We start from the raw sequence: 21,390 nt of genomic DNA, 5'->3' as shown, positions 1-21,390 counted from the left end.
ATAATAAGTAGTTATTATAGATAAATATTAGTCTAGATTATTAGTTAAGGGTAGCCCTTAACTAATAATTAGATAGATTTAGATATCTATTCTTAGTCTTTAAGATTCTAAGCTAGCTCTTTAAGAATTATATTACTTAGTTTAGATAGAATAGAATTATTATTATTAGAGATTCTCTTAGACTTCTTCTATCTATAGAAGTTCTTTATATTATTAGATAGTCTAGTATTAGATAGATATTTCTTAAAGTTAATAGACTACTTCTTACCTCTAGCCTTATTAAATTCCTTCTAGAATAATCTATTCTTATAGATCTCTCTCTCTAGTTCTACTATCTTTATTAAAGTTTCTATAAATACCTTAGTAGCGTCTTTAAACCACGCGTTAGTCTTTTATTTTAACTTCTAGAGTCTAGTATTAAGCTATATAATAGTCTTCTTATATACTTTCTAGCTATTCTATCTTTTCTAGCTAATAAGAGTCTTACTTACTATATTAGAACTTAAGAGCTAGATAGTAGTAGAAAAGGTATATAGAATAGCGCTATACTTATTTAAGAAACTAGATAGAGATATAGACTCTAGTATTAGATTTCTATATACTACTATAAGCTACTTCTAGGTATCTATTTCTAGTATCTCTATTATTATATAGTTAGAACTAATAGAGATATACTATAGAAGTATTATATATCTTACTCTCTTTACTAGTTCTAGAGTACTATATATTATTAGAGGGCTAGATATATAGACCTTAAGGGTCTTATAAGATATAGATATAAATAGACTAAATCTCTTCTTATTCTCTATATTATAGATCTTATTATTAATAGTAGTAATTATACTATATCTATTAACTTCTAGATAGAGCTTTATCTAGATCTACTATTCTTCTAAAAATTTATATAATTATAGAATAATAATAGTATAGTTATCTTTTTACTTATTATTAAAACTAATACTACTTTAAATTATATTAGTACTATAGTAGTTATTAGAGTCTAGTATCTAGTTAATTAAGTTATCTAGATACTAGAATATAGTTTTATCTTCTAGTCCCTAGAACCTTATATAATATAGATATAAAATTAGATAATAGTTATAATTAGATCTATAGACTATATAGATAAGCTAGTATATAGAATATTAGTAGAGTAGCTACTAGATATAGAAGTAGTAGATAGTATATAGCTATCTATAGTTTAACTTATTATTATATCTCTACTAGTAGTACTTATATATCTTAAACTCTAGTCTACTAAGTTTAAGAATACTTTTATTAAGTATAGTTATTTTAGACTTAAGAGGTTTAAATATTTCTATAATATTAGTACTTTCTATCTTATTCTATTCTATAAGAAGCTAATCTTCTAACCTCTTATTTATAATAAACCTTCTCTAGTAAGAATATAGCTTATCCCTAAAGTAGTCTATTATATAGAGTATTCTAGCTTTTCTAAAGGTAAAGATACTTAGAAGGCTTAGAAGAGTATAAGTAGATTTATAGTAAGTATTAATAGAGTATAAATAGTAACTAGCTAGTAGGCGAGTAAAGTAGTAATTATATTAGTATAAGTTTAAATTAATTACTATAGAACTATCTCTAGAGGTTAGATTTAAAGGGTCTATATAGTTCTACTAAGGTCCTTTAATTAGAATACTTATTCTAAGTATCTAGTATATTACTTAGAATATTAGTATTCTATTTCTAATTACTTAGTAGACTACTTAGAATACCTATTCTAAGTATCTATAATTAGCTCTCTCTATAGATATCTATCTTAGCCTTAGATTATTATCTAAGGCTATCTATAGTATTATACTATCTCTTATACTATTTATACTAGAGTCTATATATTCTTCTATAGTTATAGCTAGTAATTTATTATATAATACCTCTTCTAAGGTACTTCGTTCTAAAGTACTTCTATTACTACTTATAAGTAGATAGTTATTCTAACTTCCTCTAGTAAGGAGCTTCTTTCTCTTTTCTTCTATTATATCTAGAGTTATAAAATTAGTTAAGCCTTCTAAGTCTAATCTAGTAAAATAGAGAGTTACTTTATCTATCTTAATTAATTATAAGAGTAATAAAATACCTTTCTCTTACTTATTTTATAAGAAATATAGTTTAACTTATAGAGTAGTATTTATAAAGTCTAATAAGTATTTAGAGTATATTTATTAGAGTTATTTAGTAAGTAAGTATAGAATTAAAGCTTTAAGTAAGTTATCTTATAAGTCTTCTTTCTTTTTATTAGGGTAGATTAGTAATATTTCTAGATAAGAAGATCTATTCTAAGAAGGCTCGCCTTAAGCTAGAGAAAGAATATATAGCTACTATCTAGTAAAAAGCTTAGTAGAACGCTTAGACTACTTTTATATATCTAGAGCGTTTAGAGAAATAGTAGAAGTTATTAGAGTATTATTAAAATAATATACTTTATTAGAATCTATTAGTAATAGACCTTAAGAAGAAGAAGAAGTAACTTAAATAATAATAGAGAGTTATCGCCGAGGAGGTTCTAAATTCTTCCTTAGATTTTAATAATTCTTAGCTTAGTATAGAGAACTAGGCGAATCTAGGTTTATTTAATAGAACTTCTATAATAGTTACTAGTAGTTTATTAAATATTCCCTAGATTTCTAAGTATTTAATTCGTATCTATAGCCCTTCTACTTAATTAGATACTCTAGTATTCTATTACTAATTCTAGATTCTAGAATCTTTTTAACTTTAAATTCTTTATCTATAGTTTTAATATTAGTTTTAACTTTTATATTATATAGTACTAGTTCTAGTAATAAGATATAAAATACTAGGTATATCCTTATATTCTAAGATAAAGATAGTTTATAATTAACTTCTAAAATTTTTTATTTTATTCTAAAAGGTCTAATCTTCTTAAAGTCTAGTTTACTATTTAGTTATTATATCTTAACGTTTTTTTATATAAGGAATACTAGGTCTTCCCCCTTTAGAGATAGTCTCTTTATTCTTTTCTAATTTATATATTTTACTATTCTTTTATTTATAAAGGAAAGTTTAGTTTATCGTTCTAAGTATAGCTTATATAGTTATTCTACCTTAATCTTTACTTTTAGTATAGATTCTTCTAGTTTATAATTATAGCTAGCTATAGAGTTAAATCTATAGTTTATATAGAATAGTAAAGTTTTAGTTATTAAGGTTATTGTACTATTATAGACGAATTAAGCTAGTAGTAGTAGTTCTATCTAATTATTTTATTATTTATTAATATAGTATTATAAGTATTATTCTAGTATTCTATTTAGAATCTCTATTTATCTATCTATCTATAGATAATAGACTATTAATAGTTAGTAACTTATTCTAAGCTATTATACTAGGCTTTTCTAAAAGTTTAATATAAAGAGCTTATCTCTATTAGATATAATACTATTAGATAATCTATAGTTTACTATAACTACTTATAGAAATATATAGACTATTTCTTCTATATCTATATTCTTTTAATATAGTATAAAGTAGATATACTTTATAAGTTTATTAACTACTACTAGTATAATATTATACTATACTTATAAAACTAGTTCTCTTAAGAGTAGTAGATCTATTATAAAATCTATAGAGATTATTTTCTAAGTATATAATAGTAGGGGAATTAGTTAGAATTCTCTATATAGTTTATATCTATTAGATTAGCTTTTACTATATAGAATATAGTTCTATATAACTTCTTTAATAACTTATCTTTTCTTATAGATTATATAGTATCTCTTAAATTATTTATAAGTTTTTATTTCTTCTTAGTATCTATATATTAGACCTTTATAGAATTCTTTAATAAAGTAATAGATCTTATCTCTAGGAATTATACTTCTTCCCTTAGAGTCTTTAAGTATAAATTCTTTTTATATTACTATAATATATTATATTAGTCTAAGGTTTCTATCTTTAGTAACTTCTAATATAGTCTATTCTATAGTAGGTTCTTTTTACTTATATTCCGCTTATTAGCTAAGGGCGTTAGCTCTTCTACTTTTAGATTTCTTATAGTATATAATCTAAATATTAAATTCTATAAGAAGCTTATATTAACTAATTTACTTCTTTTATAGTTCCTTTATTATAGTAAAGGTTATAAGATTCTTATAGTTAGTATATATTTTTATTATATAGTCTAATCTATAAAGATAGCTTCTCTATTCCTTAAGGTATTTAATAATAGTATAGAGTTCTTTTTTATAGATTAGCTAGTTTATTTCTAATCCTTAGAATTTTTAGAAGTAAAATACTATAGAAGATCTTTTCTCTTATTTATCTATCTAGGTTAACTACCCTTTAATAGTAAATTCTAATATATCTATCTCTAAGTTTCTCTATTTAATATATCTTTAATACTAGTTTAGTTATAATAGATTCTTTTAACTACTAAAATACTTATTTCTATCTTAGTTTCTATTTAAATATTATATTCTTCTTTATAAGCTTATATAGTAGGGCTATTTTTATAGAATAGTTATATATAAATTTTCTTTAAAAGTTTGTAAATCTAGTAAATCCTTAGATTTTCTTAACTATCTTAGGTTATTTCTATTTTTTAATAGTCTTAATTTTCTTTAGGTCTATTTATATTTCTCTAGGTATAATCTTAAATTCTAGAAATATAACTTTCTATATATAGAAGATACTCTTCTTTAATTTTATTAGTAGATTTACTATTTATAGTTTCTAAAGTATCTTATATATATATTCTCTATACTCTAATAGATTCTTTAAATAAATTAATATATTATCTAGGTAGACTATTATAAAGTAGTTAAGGTATTTTCTTAATATATTATTAATTAGTATCTAAAATATAGCTAGTATATTAGTTAGTCTAAATAGTATTACTAGATATTTATAGTAGCTATAATAAGTCTAAAAGGCTATTTTCTATTTATCTTCTTCTACTATATATATAAGGTTATAGACTTCTTATAAATCTATTATAGTAAAGTACTAAGCTTCTATAAGTTAGTTCTATAACTTATTAATTTAGGGTAAAGGGTATTAGTTTTTAATAGTAATATTATTTAGATATTAATAGTCTATATAGAGTTATTTACTTCTATCTTTCTTTAGTATAAAGAGTATTAGATATTCTATAGGTAATTTAGATAGTTAGATATATTCTTTTACTTCTATTTTCTTAATATATTATCGTATTATTTCTAGTTATTTTTTAGTAAGTTAATATATACTTTTAAATATAGATAATATTCCTAGTTAGAGTATTATTATATAGTTATATAGACTATACTTTAGTAGTCTTATCTTAAGTTCTTCTTTAAAGATAATATAATATTAGTAATAGTCCTTTAGTATAAGTATGTTATTTATTTTTTAAATCTATTTATCTATAGACGTACTTTATTATACTATATATTTCTTATATAAGGGTCTACTCTTAATATTATCTTACTTATTATTAAGCTTCTAAATATAGTAGATAGACTTTCTAGTTATTAGCGCCTTTATAGATTTATTAATCTCTAATTCTTCTTTAATAGTTTCTAAGGGTCTTAACGTTTCCTAGGGTATAATTTCCTTAGTTTTCTAGTTAATTATAGAGTTAACTTCTTTAAGCTATAGTATTTCTAGAATTAAGTTATATTATTCTAGCTCTACTATATCTAATTATAGTTATTAGTATTCTATTATTAAGACTAAATCTAAAGGTTCTATTTCTAAGTATACTATTCTATTAATATATTCTATATTAAGTCCTTTAATTATAGATAGCTTATATAGTTCTTCTTTACTATTATAGAGTATTTTTAGTTTATCTACTATAGTTAGAGAGATAAAGTTAGACTATACTCTACTATTAATTAATACTTTAATAGAGTATTTTTAATAGAGCTAAATTTTAAGAGATATCTATATTTCGTTATCTAAGCTACTAATAGATATAAGAGATTTTCTTTTTAGCTTAGCTATTTCTCTTAGTATATCTAGCCTTTCTAGTTTTTTTATAGCTTACTAAGTTTCTATTCTATTTTCTATATAAGTTAGATTATAGATTAAACTTATTTCTTAATTTCGCCTAAGTCTATTTAAAGGTTATATTATATAATAGTCTTAGATATTAGATAGATCTAGATATAATATCCGGGTATTAGATATATTAGTTCTCTAGATAAATCTTATTTTTTATCTACTTTAATATAAAGTAGTTTTCCATTAGTTTTCTTAGTTATTATTTTATACTATTATATATCTTTATCTTTAAAGGCTTTTAGAATTACTTAATTCTAGTACTATTATAGAAACTATTTCTAGATTCGCTTTTTATAGAGATATTAAAGATAATTATTATAGAGATAGATAATCTAGAAGGTCTTATTATATCTCTTATAGTAGAGTAAGATAAGTTAGTTATCTTCTAGTTAAATCTCTATATCTTCTAAAAGTAGGTCTCTATTATTCTTACTTATATATTTTCTATAATAATAGATAGTATAGTAAGTACTAGAATCTTAGTCTATTATTAACTTATTATATAGTTCTTCTATAGTAAGGGTTTCTTTCTTACTATCTTCCTCTATAGTACTTCCTTCTATAGTTACTTCTTTAGATACTATTTCTTTAGTTAGTTTAGATCTTCTTATTATATCTAAGTATTTCTATAGTTCCGTTTTTTTATAGAGTAATAGAAGTTATTTACTAGCTATTAAAATATTTCTTTTCTTTAGATACTAATCTATACTATTCTTTTCTAACTTATATATAAAGTAGAGGTTATTAGTATAACTAGTCTATAATATAGCTATATAAGGTACTTCTTCTTTTTCTATAGTAAAGTTTTCTTATCTTAGTACTAGATTCTTAATCTAATTTTTTATATTTTTATTTTTCGGGTATTTATAGATATAGTATCTCTTTTCCTTATAGTAGAGATACTTATCTTTCTTCTTTAGTTACTTCTTTTCTTTATTAGATAGATATTTTATCTATAAGATACTAAGTTCTATTAGTATAGGTCTATTATAGAATCTCTTATATAAATAGTTTAGAGCCTTATTAATATAGCCCTTTCTAGTATCTTATTTAAGTATAGATTAAAAGATCTTTTTCTCTCTTTTCTTATAGCGTCTCTTATATAATTAGTTATTAATCTAGACTATAAGCTTAATATATTCTTAGAGATTAGTAGAATAGTCTCTCTCTCTAGAGATTTTATCCTTAATATTATTATAGAGTTCTATATAGAACTAGAGAATTAGAGGTTTATTATTCTAGTCTAACTAACTTAAGATTTATTAGAATTTAGAGGCGTAGTTAGATATAGATTTTATTTAGACTATTTACTAGATCTATCTCTTAGCTATTCTTTATTTATCTATATCTCTAAAGATTATCTTAATATATTTCTTAAATTCTTTAAAATATTTAAAGATCTTAGTAGTATTATTCTATTAATTCTATAGATTATTTTCTATAAAGTCTCTTAAGTAGAGTTTAAACTAAATAAGTATATCTTTCTTTAGTAATCTAGTAGTAAATATAACTTATTCTTCTAGGTTCTAGACTTAGTAGATCTAGAGATATATTCTAATCTATATTAGAAATCCTTAGAGTTCGCTTTACTTATCTTTAAAAGATTCTAGGATTTTTCTTTTAAAGCCCTCTTTAGCTTTTCTAAGTTTAATATTTTCTCTCTAGAGCTCTATAACTTACTTCTCTAATTCTATAATAAGATATCTAACTTATTCTATAGTTAGAACTTATAGAGTAGTTTATAAAGATAAGAACTATCTATTATTTACTATTTTTTATATTTAAATAGATAGTATAAATACTTACTTTAGAGTCTAAGGTAGTAATTAAACTATAATAAACCTTCTCTAGTAAGGATATAGCTTATCTCTAAAGTAGTCTATTATATAAAGTATTCTAGTTTTTCTAAAGATAAAGATACTTAGAAGGCTTAGAAGAGTATAAGTAGATTTATAGTAAGTATTAATAGAGTATAAATAGTAATTAGCTAGTAGGTAAGTAAAGTAGTAATTATATTAGTATAAGTTTAAATTAATTACTATAGAACTATCTCTAGAGGTTAGGTTTAAAGGGTCTATATAGTTCTACTAAGATTCTTTAATTAGAATACTTATTCTAAGTATCTAGTATATTACTTAGAATATTAGTATTCTATTTCTAATTACTTAGTAGACTACTTAGAATATCTATTCTAAGTATCTATAATTAGCTCTCTCTATAGATATCTATCTTAGTCTTAGATTATTATCTAAGGCTATCTATAGTATTATAAGTACCTCTTCTATATATTATACTATCCCTTATATTACTTATACTAGAGTCTATATATTCTTTTATAGTCGTAGCTACTAATTTATTATAGTTGATTTCTAAGGGCTCTATTATTATTATTCTTATTACTCTATTTAGTCTCTTTTTATCTTCTATTTCTATAAGGTTCTTTTAAGTTATATTATTATATAGACTATTATATATATACTTTTAGTTATAACTAGGGTAGTCTATAGCTAGTAGACTACGTGTAGTCTTAATTTAAGGTACTAAGGTACTAAGGCACGCTGGAAAATCCACGGCTAAGACATGTGAATTTTCAAGCTACTACTAAACGCAATACTAGAGGCTTATAAACCTATCTTATCTATAAGTATAGCCCTATAGAGAATAAAAAGTATATAAAAATACTTATTATAGGTAGAGCTATAAAACTAGGGACTAGATTTTTAAATTAGGGCCTAGTTAATTTAATATATAGTAAAAGGTAGTTTTTTTATCGTGGTTTTAGTAAGGGCGCTAGCGGGCGCTAGATAAAACATTATATCTTTTGATAATTCTATAGGAATTTCTAAGAGGCTAGCCTCTAGTAATTCTAGAGTTTTCGGCTTCTAGACTTATAGCTTTAACCTAGTAGATCTAGATTATCTTAGTAGCTACTTAACGTATCTCCTCTATATTAGTTTAGAAGTCTTAATCTCTCTCTATAAGTTTAAAGTCCGGGTATAATCTCTAAAATTATAGTAAGCTATTCTTAGACGTGTCTCTCTAAAGAAAGAGATTTACTCTTTCTTAAGGTAGATATAATAAAGTTATATCTATCTCTTCTATAGACTATAAGTACTCTTTAACCTTATAACTACTTATTAGTTCTCTTATATAATAGAACGGGTCTATATAATACTTATAATCGATTCTTTAATAACTAAGTCTATTAATTAATGTCTATGGAAGCCTATAAACGTAAAGAAAAGCTAATATAGTTAAATATTAGTAATAGAGAGTATATATATATATTAAAATAAGTAGAGAAATATTCTTTTTAAGTATATAAATATACTATATAATTAAGCTAGAGATATTTATATATAGAGCTATAGATATAGCCTTCTATACTAGTCTAATATATAAATATCTTAAATATAACTATAAGATATATATCTAGTAGATAAAATACTATAGAGTAAAGTTTATCTCTAAAAAATACTAACTTATATACTTTATTAACTATTATAGAAGATAGACTACTAGAGAAAATAAATAATACTCTAGATTAGATATCTTCTCTAAACTACTAATATAGAGTATATATATACTTAGTATAATAATTAATAATAAACTTAAATAGAGACTATAGATTATATATATTATATCTAGAGCCCTTAAGATAGAAGCTACTATATATTAGATTATAGTCTCTATATAAAGAACTATCTAGAATAAGATATACTAGCTATATATCTCTATAGTATAACTCGCCTTTATATATAGATATAAGTACTAGTATATAGCTCTTATATAAGCTAGCCAATAAAGCTTAAATCTATATAGAACCATATACTCTATCTTATATCTAGTATATATAATAATAATAATAATAATAATAATAATAATAATAATATTATATAACTAGGTAGAGTAGTACTCTATAGGCCTATGCCTCCTCTAGTCTAAGCTACTATATAAGAAGAAACCCTATAGAGAAAAACTTCCTTATATCTATAACTACATCTTATTAAACCTCTATTTCGTCTTAAGTATATAGCTATAGGGTACGCCTATTAGCCTATAGCCTATATTACTATTATTTTACCCTTAGGTAGTACGTGTAGATGCGGAGGTTATTAGTTAAGGGCTACCCTTAACTAATAATCGGGGTTCTCCCGGGGTTCTTCCGGTATATATCGGGTTACTACTAGCGTATACCGGGTCTCTTCTAGTATATATTTCTAGGTCTACTAGTACTAGAGGAGTAGTAGATATATAAGTATCTATTAGGAGACGTCCTTAGGGTACTTATTAAGCTATTATATAATATCTAAAGTCTTTATAATATAGATAAGCTATTACCGTTATATATAGAGGTTAGGGTATATAGCTAGATAGTAGTATATTATATCTCTCCGGCCGTATACCTTATACTATAGGGAGGTATTAGGAACGCCTCTCTTATAGATATAGTATAGAAGTTCTATAGCGCCCGTTCGGGCTTAGATGAGTATAGATACTTAGGCTTTCGTTAGCCCTTTATATATCTATTTACTTAGTTTCTTCTATAGCCCTTAAATCTACTCTAGGTACCTATTCTACTAGGAGGTCTAGTAGGTATAGAGTACCTCTTTCTACTTATCTTAAGTCTATAACCGTATATTTTTTATAAGTTCTTAAAGGCTCTACTAGTCTAGAAGAGCGTCCGGGTTATCTCGGACTTCTTATACTACTTAGCTAGAGTCGGCTTCTATTAAGTACCTATACCGTATTCGATTCTAGTCTATATATAGAAGTGCGTGGTAATATATACTAATTTATACACGTAGTACGGCGAAAGTATATTCTACGTTTCCTATATATTCCTATACTTATTATTTAGTAAAGTATACTACCCTCTATATCTAGTAGAAGTTATATATACTTATAACGTCTATCTCGTGTCGTAGTAGCACCGTATTAGTAGCTTTATATACACCTAATATAAGACGGAGTATACGGTTCTATATAGATTTAAGCTTTATTTACCTAGTCTATATAAGGGCCGTATACTAGTACTCGTGTCTATACGTAAAGGCGGGTCGTACTATAGATATATATAGCTAGCGTGCCTTATCCCGGGCGGTTCCCTATATAGAGACTATAATCTATTATATAGCGGCTTCTACCCGGAGAGCCCTAGAGACGGCGTATACTACTTATAGTCCCTATTTAAGCTTACTATCTAGTATAACTCTAAGCGTGTACATGCTTTATACTAGTAGTTCGTTAAATGCGTTAATTTAGAGGCGTCGTTCGCCTTCCCTAGTTATCTATTTCCCTTAACGATTAATAAAGTATATAAGCTAGTATTTCTCTAGGGCGAACTTTGCTCCGTAGCGTTTTACCCACTAGAGACACCTCTTATAGTCCTATTCTAGTCGTCTATACGTTCGGTTAGTATTATTATCGATAGCTAGAAGGTATATATTATTAGCGTATCCAACTACCTCTATATACTTTATTTCTTAAAGAAGGTCTACCGTAAAGAAGAGGAATAGAATTAGAGAGATGGTGCTCCCTTATAGGATACTATATACCGTCTCTTTATATTCGCTCTAGTATCTAAAGATATATATCTAAGTTATTCTTCCTATAAGGAATAACTATATAAAGTATATAATCTATTCTAGTATTCGTCTTATCCGGAGGTTATGAATAAGTCTTATATAGTTTACCTTATTAAACGCTCCGGCCATATCGAGGGAGAGAAGCGATACTACCCGTCCCTATTTCTATGCGGCCTAGACGACTTTAATAATATATTAGATAGCTATTATTAGAGAGCTATCTACCTTTATCTTCTAGTTTAGAGGGAGGAGATTATATTCCTATACCGCGGTACTTATCTTCTTTACTATTATAGTCTCTAGTATCTTACCTAGGTAGAAGAGAAGAGCGATTAGTCTCTATCCCTTTAGAGAGTTAGGGCTCTTTTCTAGTTTCGGGAGTATAATAGTATAGGCGACTTAGAAGCTCTAGGGGTGGTACCCCTACGTGACGTATACTTAGAATATATAAGTAATAAGCGGTAGGGTCGCTTTTATAGTACTTTTTAGGTATTAATTTAGAATTCCATCTAGTCCGGGTGCTTTATCATTTAGGAGTGTCTTAATAATATTAAGTATGTCCTCCTCCGTAACTTCTTTGGGGATATCTACTACGTATAGGTATTTAGCGCCGTAAACATCTAATAGGTCTACTAGTTCTAGGAGAGGGAACATGGCCTTCTATAGGGCCTTAGTTTTCTTAAGGCCCGTGGAGTATATTCTCCCCTAATATATTAGGGGAGGTATAAGTAGTAGGGGTATCGGAGTATCTACGCCCTTAGCCTATTTCGCTATATACCATAGCCCTATTATATATTATATCTATTAACTAGTAATTATACGCTACTATTTACGCCTTTTATTATAGAGGACTTTATTACGTTATTATATTACTTCCTTCTATTCTTTCTATGACTCGGGTATTCTTATATAGTATACGCGTCTATATAGCCTTCGGACGTCTTATCTACTTTCCTATACTTAAGGAATCCCCTTTACTTCCGGGGGCCGGTATATTCGGTATAGTATATATTTATTTCTTATATTCTAGTATATTTATAGGAGTGTCTATACGGCCTAGTCTATGGCTAGGTCGTTAGATATATCGACTATAGAGGGATCTAGAATCGCCGATTCTAGGTCCTTTAGGTACTTTTCCTAGTCGGTGTCCTTCTATATCTATCGTCCCCGTTATTTATTTAGGGTATACACGTTTATTATAGTTTCTATATATTTATAGTCGGAATCCGTCTATACCTAGCCTAGGCGGTAGTATTAGATCCGGTAACTAATATACTTCGTAGCGAAGGTAAGGTTAAGCGTAGACCCGTCTTCGTCCTATTTATGTTTTTTCTATATAACTTATTCTATAGGTATAAGTAGGTATAGAAAGTCGTGGTAGCGGGTACGTAGTTCCCTTACTCTAAGTTCTTCTCTAACTACGGCTAGGCCTCCCTACTATTAGTAGTAGAGGTTAAAGTCTTCTAGGAGGATATGTTACCCTAGTTCCGTAGTACCCTCGAGCATCTCGTCTAGTATAAGTACACGTTATTAGTTATATATATTATATATATATAGAGGGCCTATATCTATTTATAGGTATAGTATTATTCTAAGGTTATCGCGCTTAGTATATAACTATAATAAGAGTAGTATTAACCTATAAATATAGAAGAGGACTCGTCTTTCTAGTCCTAGAGGGTGTATAGTATAGTATCCGGGGTGTATAGTTAGTTTACTCGTCTAGTAGTATTTATAGGGTTCCTAGATAGTAAGTATTATAGCCCTAGTCTCTTTGAGAAGCGTCGCCTAGTTCTCTCTTTTATATTATATATTTATCTATATAATTCGGAGTATATTCTAGTCCCTTATTAGGTACTAGAGAGTATATATACCTATATACTTATTCCTTAGAGGGGCGACTATCCTCGCGCGGTAGCGGCTTTAACTATGCCTTTTAGTTATTCTATTATCTTTAGAATAGTCTACTATCCTACCTAACTACCTTCTAGAGAGGAGGTTAGGGGTATTATAAAGGAAGGGCTCGTGGTAGGTATTATATTCTATAACTATCTTACGCCTCTCGCTTTTATCGTGCGAATATATTCTATAACCTATTTATATTTTATATATATTAATGACTATAACGGGTATTTCCCGTCGTAGTTTAAATACTATACTATATCTCTATTTCTTAGTCTATCTCCTTGCGGTTCGTGAGGGCACTTCTAGATAGTATAGTCCCTACGGTACTATCCGTACTTAGTCTTCTATAAGTACCTTTATATAGTATATCTATACCCTTAATAGTTAAAGCACTATATTATTATCTATACTCTATCCTATAGCTCGGCTATAAGGAGCTCTCCTTCTATTAGGAATCCCTTCTATATAATATATTATATAAGGGCGGGGTCTTAGAGCTCTATAATTATAGTAGAGTGTTTTTTCGCCGTCGTCTTAATCGTCTATAGATTCTTCTACTACGCTTTTATAATCTTAATCCCTAGATATTTTCGCGTGTTAGATTATTCTATACACGTAATATTCTCTACTCTAATAGCCTATCCCTATACGGGTACTATATATACTATAATTAGATATATAGCTACCCTAATAGACGCGCCGGGGAAGATACTACCTATCACGTTTAGATCTCGCGAGATGTTTTACTACGTAGTATTCGTTATAGTAGTAAGTACTACCCTACCTAGCGTAACTTTAGTAGCTATAATACTCGACTATATTCCTTTCTATTTATTAATCTTATTTATAATTTCCTTTAGGGATACCTATTAGACCTACGCTAGCGTGTCCTTATCCTAGATTACGATATATATACTATATACTCTATCTATAGTCCTAGTAGTCCTTAGTATAGTAGCTCTAGGTGTTACTATAATCTAAGCCTACGTGTTAGGGCGCTTACCTTAGAATAGCTCTTTCTAGATTCTCCGTAGACTAGCTTCTATTTAGTTAAGTCTACTACTAGGTTCCTCTCGTAACGACTTCCTTTCTTCCTCTATAATTTCTCTTAGATTCCGGATAAGGTCTCAGAATATATAAAGGAGGGTCTTCTTTCCCTCCTCGGCGTCCCTCTCTATATATATTATCTAGTATTTAATTTTATCTAGGAGGGTCTTCTCTCTTAGGGTCCCCTTAGTCTAGGTTATCTATAGCGCTTCGCACCCTTAGTTAGTTCCTATATTTTAGATAGATATCTAGCTATCTATATTAATATCGCTATATAGCTGTTTCTACTATACTAGTAGGGGTATATCCGGCGTATACCGGGGTATTACGATACCTAAGGCCGCTATAGTTATTAGTTAAGGGTAGCCCTTAACTAATAAAAGGGGGTTAGCGTATTAGCGTTTATTAGATATAGTCTATACTTATATTATTAAAGAGTCTTCGAGCGTATATATATAGTATCTCTATACGTCGGTATTATCGTGTATTATACGCTACATGTACGCACGTGTGTTAGAGGTTGTTATACTCGGTGTACTCTATTGTTTAATGTATGTAAATCGCTGTTTTACCCCGAATTAACCAGTTTGGTCCGTTAGGCCTCTAGTTCGGAGTTAGATAACTCCTATAGGTTCGACGTGCCCTATACCATTAGGCCCTACTCCTGTTTTCGCCTTATCTTATTCCCTCTAGGCTTATACCTCCGGCTCTACTAGGAGAGGTAACCGAAGCCTCTCCTAGCTAGGTAACTATAAGGTTTACTCCTTAAACTTATAATACTAGCGTATATGCCTTATAGGCGATACGTTCTATCTCTTTATAAATTAATATATATATCCGTTCTCTTAGGCTATATAGTAGTCTCTCTAGCTAGAATATAATTCTATCTACTTCTAGATATATTAAGGGTTAGAGCCTATTAAAGAGGTAAGGTCCTTAGAGCTAGTAGTTACTACTATATACCACGCCCCGCCTTTAAGTATTACTACTTTTTAGTTTCGTGTTACCTATAAGGATCTCTCTATAATAGGCTAACTATATCTTATAGGAGAGTATCCTCTAAATCCCTTACGTATATACGCCTAGGCGACTTAGGTATTCTCTTCCTACTAACCCGACTTATTTCTACTACTCTTAAAGGGTCCCTATAGCTGCCTCCTATCTATATCTATATACTATTATCTATATACTCTAGTATCCCACCTTCTATAGTAGACTATAACATCTCTCGTACGCGGGAGCTACTCTACCTATTAGTAGTAAAGTAGTATCTCGTATCGAGCGAAAGGTCTTAATAGAGTTATACTACTAGTAGTCGTACTAGATAGCTTAATAAACGTAGTTTAATACTATAGAAGAGTTAGCTTTAATAAGTTCTTCTAGTAGTAGTTTCTTAGTTACCCTCGACGTGTTCCTTACGTTCCTAGAGCCGTTTAAGCCTTAAGGTATCCTATCACGCTACTAGAATCTCCGCTTCCTCTACCTAGTTAGTAAAATAGATTTAGGCCTACTTTCGACATAGTAGTAGCGCGTTAGATGGTTTTCTTATCCCTTTATTCTCGTGAACTTCTCTTAACGCGTTTATTAGGGATAGAATAGAAGTATATACTTCCCTAGCTAGGTTATATTAGCGTGGTTTAGTAAGGTAGACGCTCCGCGAAAACTCTTTAACCATCTATCTAGCGACGACTAGGTTACTATTAACGCCGCTCCGAATCTCTTACTACCTCTATAGAGGCATTGCCTAGCTACGATAACGTGGACGCGGTTTATAAGGCTTCGTAGCCTATCTAGTATATATAAAGCTACTAATATAGTACTACTATAATATAAGATAAATATAATAAATATATAGAACTTCTACTAGATATAGAGGGTAATATACTTTATTAAATAATAAGTATAGAAATATATAGAATATATAGAATATACTTTTACTATACTATATATATAAGTTAGTATCTACTATTAAGTACTTCTATATATAGACTAGATTTAAATATAATATAAGTATCTAATAGAGATATACTTAAGTTAGATTATATAAGAGATTAAAGATAATCTAGATACCTTCTTATACTAGTAGAACCCTTAAAAACTTATATAGACTATATAATTATAGATCTAGAATAAGTAGAAAGAAGCTCTTTAAGTCTATTAGATATTCTAATAGAATAGATATTTAGAGTAGATTTAAGAACTATAGAAGAAACTAAGTAAATAGATATATAAAGAGCTTATAAAAGTCTAAATATCTATTCTTCTCTAAGCCTAAATAGAAGCTATAGAACTTTTATACTTTCTATACTAGAGAGATATTCTAGATATATCTCTATAGTATAAAGTATATAATTAGAGATATATAATATAATACTATCTTATAATATATCTAGATCTCTATATATAAAGATAAATACTTATTCTATAATAAGAACCTCTAATATTATATATTAGCTAAATAAGTACTTTAAGAAAATTATCTAGTAAATACTTATATATCTTCTACTCTCTTAGTACTAGTAGATCTTAATATATATACTAGAAGAAACTAGATATATACTAGATAGACTCTAGTATATACTAGAAGAACTCTAGAAGAACTCTAATTATTAGCTAAGGGTAACCCTTAGCTAATAATCTCTATACTCTATATATATTATCTAAGAATAAAATAATAGTAATATAGATTATAGATCTATAATAATATAATAATATTAGTATTTAACTAGGAAGAACTATATATATAGCTATATATATATTCTATAGGTATAGACCTTCTCTAGTCTAAGCTACTATATATATAAGAAAACCTTCTATAATTAGCTCTCTAACTAGACCCTATTACTAATCTAACCTAGTCTAGTCTAAGTTCTTAAATTCTATTAGATAATAAACTTACTTCTTATTCTTTTTAAAATTAGACTTTTTTATTACTATATTAGTATTAGCTCTTAATAATACCCTAACTAACTATAGTAAGTATTATCTCTTCTATAATTAGATAGATTACTAGGCTAGGCCTAGTCTATTATTTCTATACTACCGGGTTTTTTCTATCTATAGAAATATAGCTTTACGCTAGATATTAGTTATTAATTAAGATAACTAATACTAGAGAGGGTATATATCTAATAGGTCCGTGCCTTAGTACTAACCCTAGCTAGACTAAATTTAGAAATTATTCTTTAGAACTATATAATTATCTATTAGTAGATAGAATACTTAATTAGATACTACTATCTATTTTATAGTTACTAAGCTAGAGTAAGTATAAGCTAAGCTAGATTAGAGTAGATAAGACTCTATAGAGATAGATAAGGCTCTATATATATATTCTATAATTTAAGCTAAGTAGGATTTTTTAGATCTAGCTACTCTAGACTTAGCTCTACTACTTAAGGTAGTATAGATAGATAGCTAAGTTAGATAATTTTATTATATAATACTACTATATTATCTAACTATTACTTAGAACTAAGTAATTATATAATAGTAATCTTTATATTATATACTTACTTAACTCTATATATCTTTAGTAGAGTATATAAAAACTAGTATATAAAAAGGTAGCTATTATAGAATTTAAACCTATAATATTAGATAATAAACGCTTCTAGTAATATAGTATACTACTACTATACTATCTAGCTAATTATAGATCTATAGATATATCTAATAGCTATATACTTAAGAAGATATATAGACTTAATAAGATATAGTTATAAAGAGAAGAGAGTTTTTTCTTTTAAAAAAAGGGTTTCTCTTTATATAATAGCTTAGACTAGAGAAGGTATATATCTATAGAGTAAACTACTCTACCTAGTTATATAATAATAATATTATTATTATAGATATTTAGAGTTATACTTAAATTATAATATTTATTAGTAGGTTAGCTTATTAGTAGATATGTTAAACTACTTTAAGGGTAGAGAACATTACTTATAAAGTCGAAAACACATATGGAAGGACACGTCCTACACACGTGCCTAAGGGCTCCGTTCATAGCTAATTCCTAATATACTATGTCTCTATCTTAATCCTCTTGTTATGGAAATGAATTTATAGTACACTTAGCGGCGTATCTACCATATGCACTCCTTATATTACAGAAGGCGGTGTATCCGCAGCGCCAACTACAAGCTCTTCGGAGAAATGGGAGAAGATGGCCGTTGATGCCAGCCGTAGCTCCAGAGCGATGAACATGCCAAAATTCCATCCATTCTGCTCGAGGAAGGATGTACAATTGGCCACAAACAGAACAAGTACGACCTCCGTCAGCTTGAACGTGTTCAGCCTCTGTAAGAGCACGCTGGAAGGGCCCTTCTGGGAGATCTGGTACATATTTCCGAAGTTGCTCTGTAGATATTAACGCTGTTACTCTTCGAAGTGAGAGCTCAAAAAGAGAGCCCACACGACTACAAGATATTCGTTGTGGCTGGGGCAGATCGTCCACCAAATACGCCTTTAATGATCTCTGTTCTAGAGGTACGAGTGAAGGAGCAATTGGTGAACCGTTAGCGAGTGTACCATCGCTACTAAAGCGGGCCATTTCCGAGCATCCTACGAGCCACGGCTTTGAGGGTATACAGTGGCTGTTAGATAAACCCTCACCATATAATTTGCCTGCATGGATTGTCTCACCGATTCTGCAAAGCCACCTCTGCATCTCAGTTGCGTGGCCGGAATTGGTCTCGGGCTTGGTTTGTACAAAATCTTGATGGTGGCCTATGGCTAGTTCACGTATACATGATGGGAACTCGGGCAAGCCTTCGAATGGCATGAGTAGGGGATTTCCGTGCTCCACGTGAAACATCGCCAGGCTCCTCGACGGGGTGATCAATGATAGAAGCTCCCATGGAAGCCAGCGGATTTTATTTCCAGTGATGTCGAGGGACTGTAGATCTACGAGCTTTGCTATGTTGGGGGATAAGGTCTCTAATCTGTTTTGACGTAAACCGAGGTGAACGATATGATTTAGCTCCCAGATTTCTTTCGGCAAAGTTTGAAGAGAGTTCATTGACAATAGGATCTTAAGTTGTGGTCGGAAGTCGCGGTCGCATGCCATGGGAACAGTACTGAAAGCCCTAATCGGCTGGATTATGCTCCCATCTAATTTTTCCAAGCCCAAGTTGCTGCTTGAAATCAGAATCCTATGACCATGGTTTGAAGACCATACATACCTCATGTCGACATATTGCGTGCCTTGCTCGAGGCAACTTTCGACTAATCCTTGAGCCTGCAGCTCAGCCTGTGAAAGTAATGGCGCTGGGTATTTTTGCTGCCAATCAGGACAAAATGTCAATTGATAGGAGGTATCGGTAGTAGTAGGGCCGTTAAGTAGAGTCGATAAAGAGGACGATAACGCAATGCTATCATCGTTGTCTATCCATACACCGCTGTCAAGGTTCCTTGCTAGGGACATCACATGGGATTCTGATGTCAGCATAGTTGCAGGCTCCCATCTCTTGCAGCTTTTCCACCATGGGCCCCTGAATGTTCTCTTCCTCCGCGGTGCTTCATACTGCTCTATCGACGCATCTTGCCAGTCATCTGAGGAGAAGACGGGCGCAGGATCACTAGAGAAGAAGTCGGTAACTTCACCGGAGCGTTGACGTTTGTTAGAGGGCCGCTGCGGTAATATAGCCAGTGGTGGAGAACTTGGAGGAGATGCCATTGGCAGATAGGTGGTCAGGTGGTGAAGAGAAAACTGAAGGTAGGTGATATACCAAGCAACACGATAAGACAAAACACGTGTACTTATAGTAATATATAGTAGATAAGATAAGATATTCATAGATATATATATAGAATAGAGAAATTAGTATAGAGATTATATATAATAGATTAAGTTAAATTATATAAATAAAATAGTTAATTATACTATTAGATAAATTCTAACTAATTACTTATAGTAGATAATATTAAGTATAATAAAAATCTATATTATATAGAATAGAGTAGTACTCTAATAACTTTATCTTCTCTTATTAAAGCTATAATATATAAGATAAAGCTATAGATATAGAAACTCTTATATAATCTTCTATTATAATTTCTATATAATATATAATCTATATTAGAGACTAAATAATACTTCTAATACTTTTAGACTTTCTAGTACTTCTAGTATTATTCTAAATAGATTCTAGAGTTCTTCTACTTCTTATTAAGTATTTCTAGTACTTCTAGAGTTATTATTCTATTAAATATTAGAAATATATCTATATTTTCTATTATTTGATCTATTAATCTAAAACTATAAATTATATACTTATAATATAGATTTAGTAATAGAAGGATTCTTCTATTAAATATTAAAAATATATCTATATAATCTTTTATCTAGTCTCTTACTCTATAACTATTTATTCTATATACTTATAACTCTACTTAGTAGTTATAGAATAGATATATACTAGTATATAATAACTCTAGTCTTTCTATATATATAGAGATAATATATAGATATAGAGTTATAAGTAAATAGTAGTTTAGAATCTTTACTACTATACTATCTAGTTCTTATAATCTAATTAACTAACGATTTACTTATATTCTATACCTTAATACTAATAAAGAGTATATCTATTATATAGGGTATAGTTATCTCTAGTATAGCTATATACTTTTTTTTAACTTAAAGACTTATTTTCTTATAATTTTAATTAGATAGAAAAACTTTCTATACTCTAAGAGACTAAAACTAGTTAATTTAGAGTAATATAGTAATCTATATATATTAATTAATAGAGTATACTAGGTATAATAACTTCTAATATATATATACCTAGTATATAATATATAATAGTACTAATAT

At 28.5% G+C, this 21,390-nt stretch overlaps 1 protein-coding gene across 1 annotated transcript; it reads right to left on the bottom strand.

Moving 5' to 3' along the window:
- Positions 1-18,557: 18,557 nt before the first annotated feature.
- EJ05DRAFT_542189 (uncharacterized protein) lies at positions 18,558-20,297 on the bottom strand. The gene is made up of 2 exons (XM_033749708.1): positions 19,754-20,297; positions 18,558-19,705 (listed from the first exon to the last, which is right to left on the bottom strand). Exons 1-2 carry the CDS (start codon positions 20,245-20,247, stop codon positions 18,619-18,621), a joined length of 1,581 nt encoding a protein of 526 aa, XP_033595537.1. The 5' UTR covers positions 20,248-20,297; the 3' UTR covers positions 18,558-18,618.
- Between the last annotated feature and the right edge of the window lie 1,093 nt (positions 20,298-21,390).

This window comes from Pseudovirgaria hyperparasitica (assembly GCF_010093815.1).
Source record: "Pseudovirgaria hyperparasitica strain CBS 121739 unplaced genomic scaffold EJ05scaffold_23, whole genome shotgun sequence".
Classification (NCBI taxonomy): Eukaryota; Fungi; Ascomycota; class Dothideomycetes; order Acrospermales; family Acrospermaceae; genus Pseudovirgaria; species Pseudovirgaria hyperparasitica.
The sequence above is the reverse complement of the archived record's forward strand: the minus strand, read 5'-3'. Positions and strand labels throughout refer to the sequence as shown.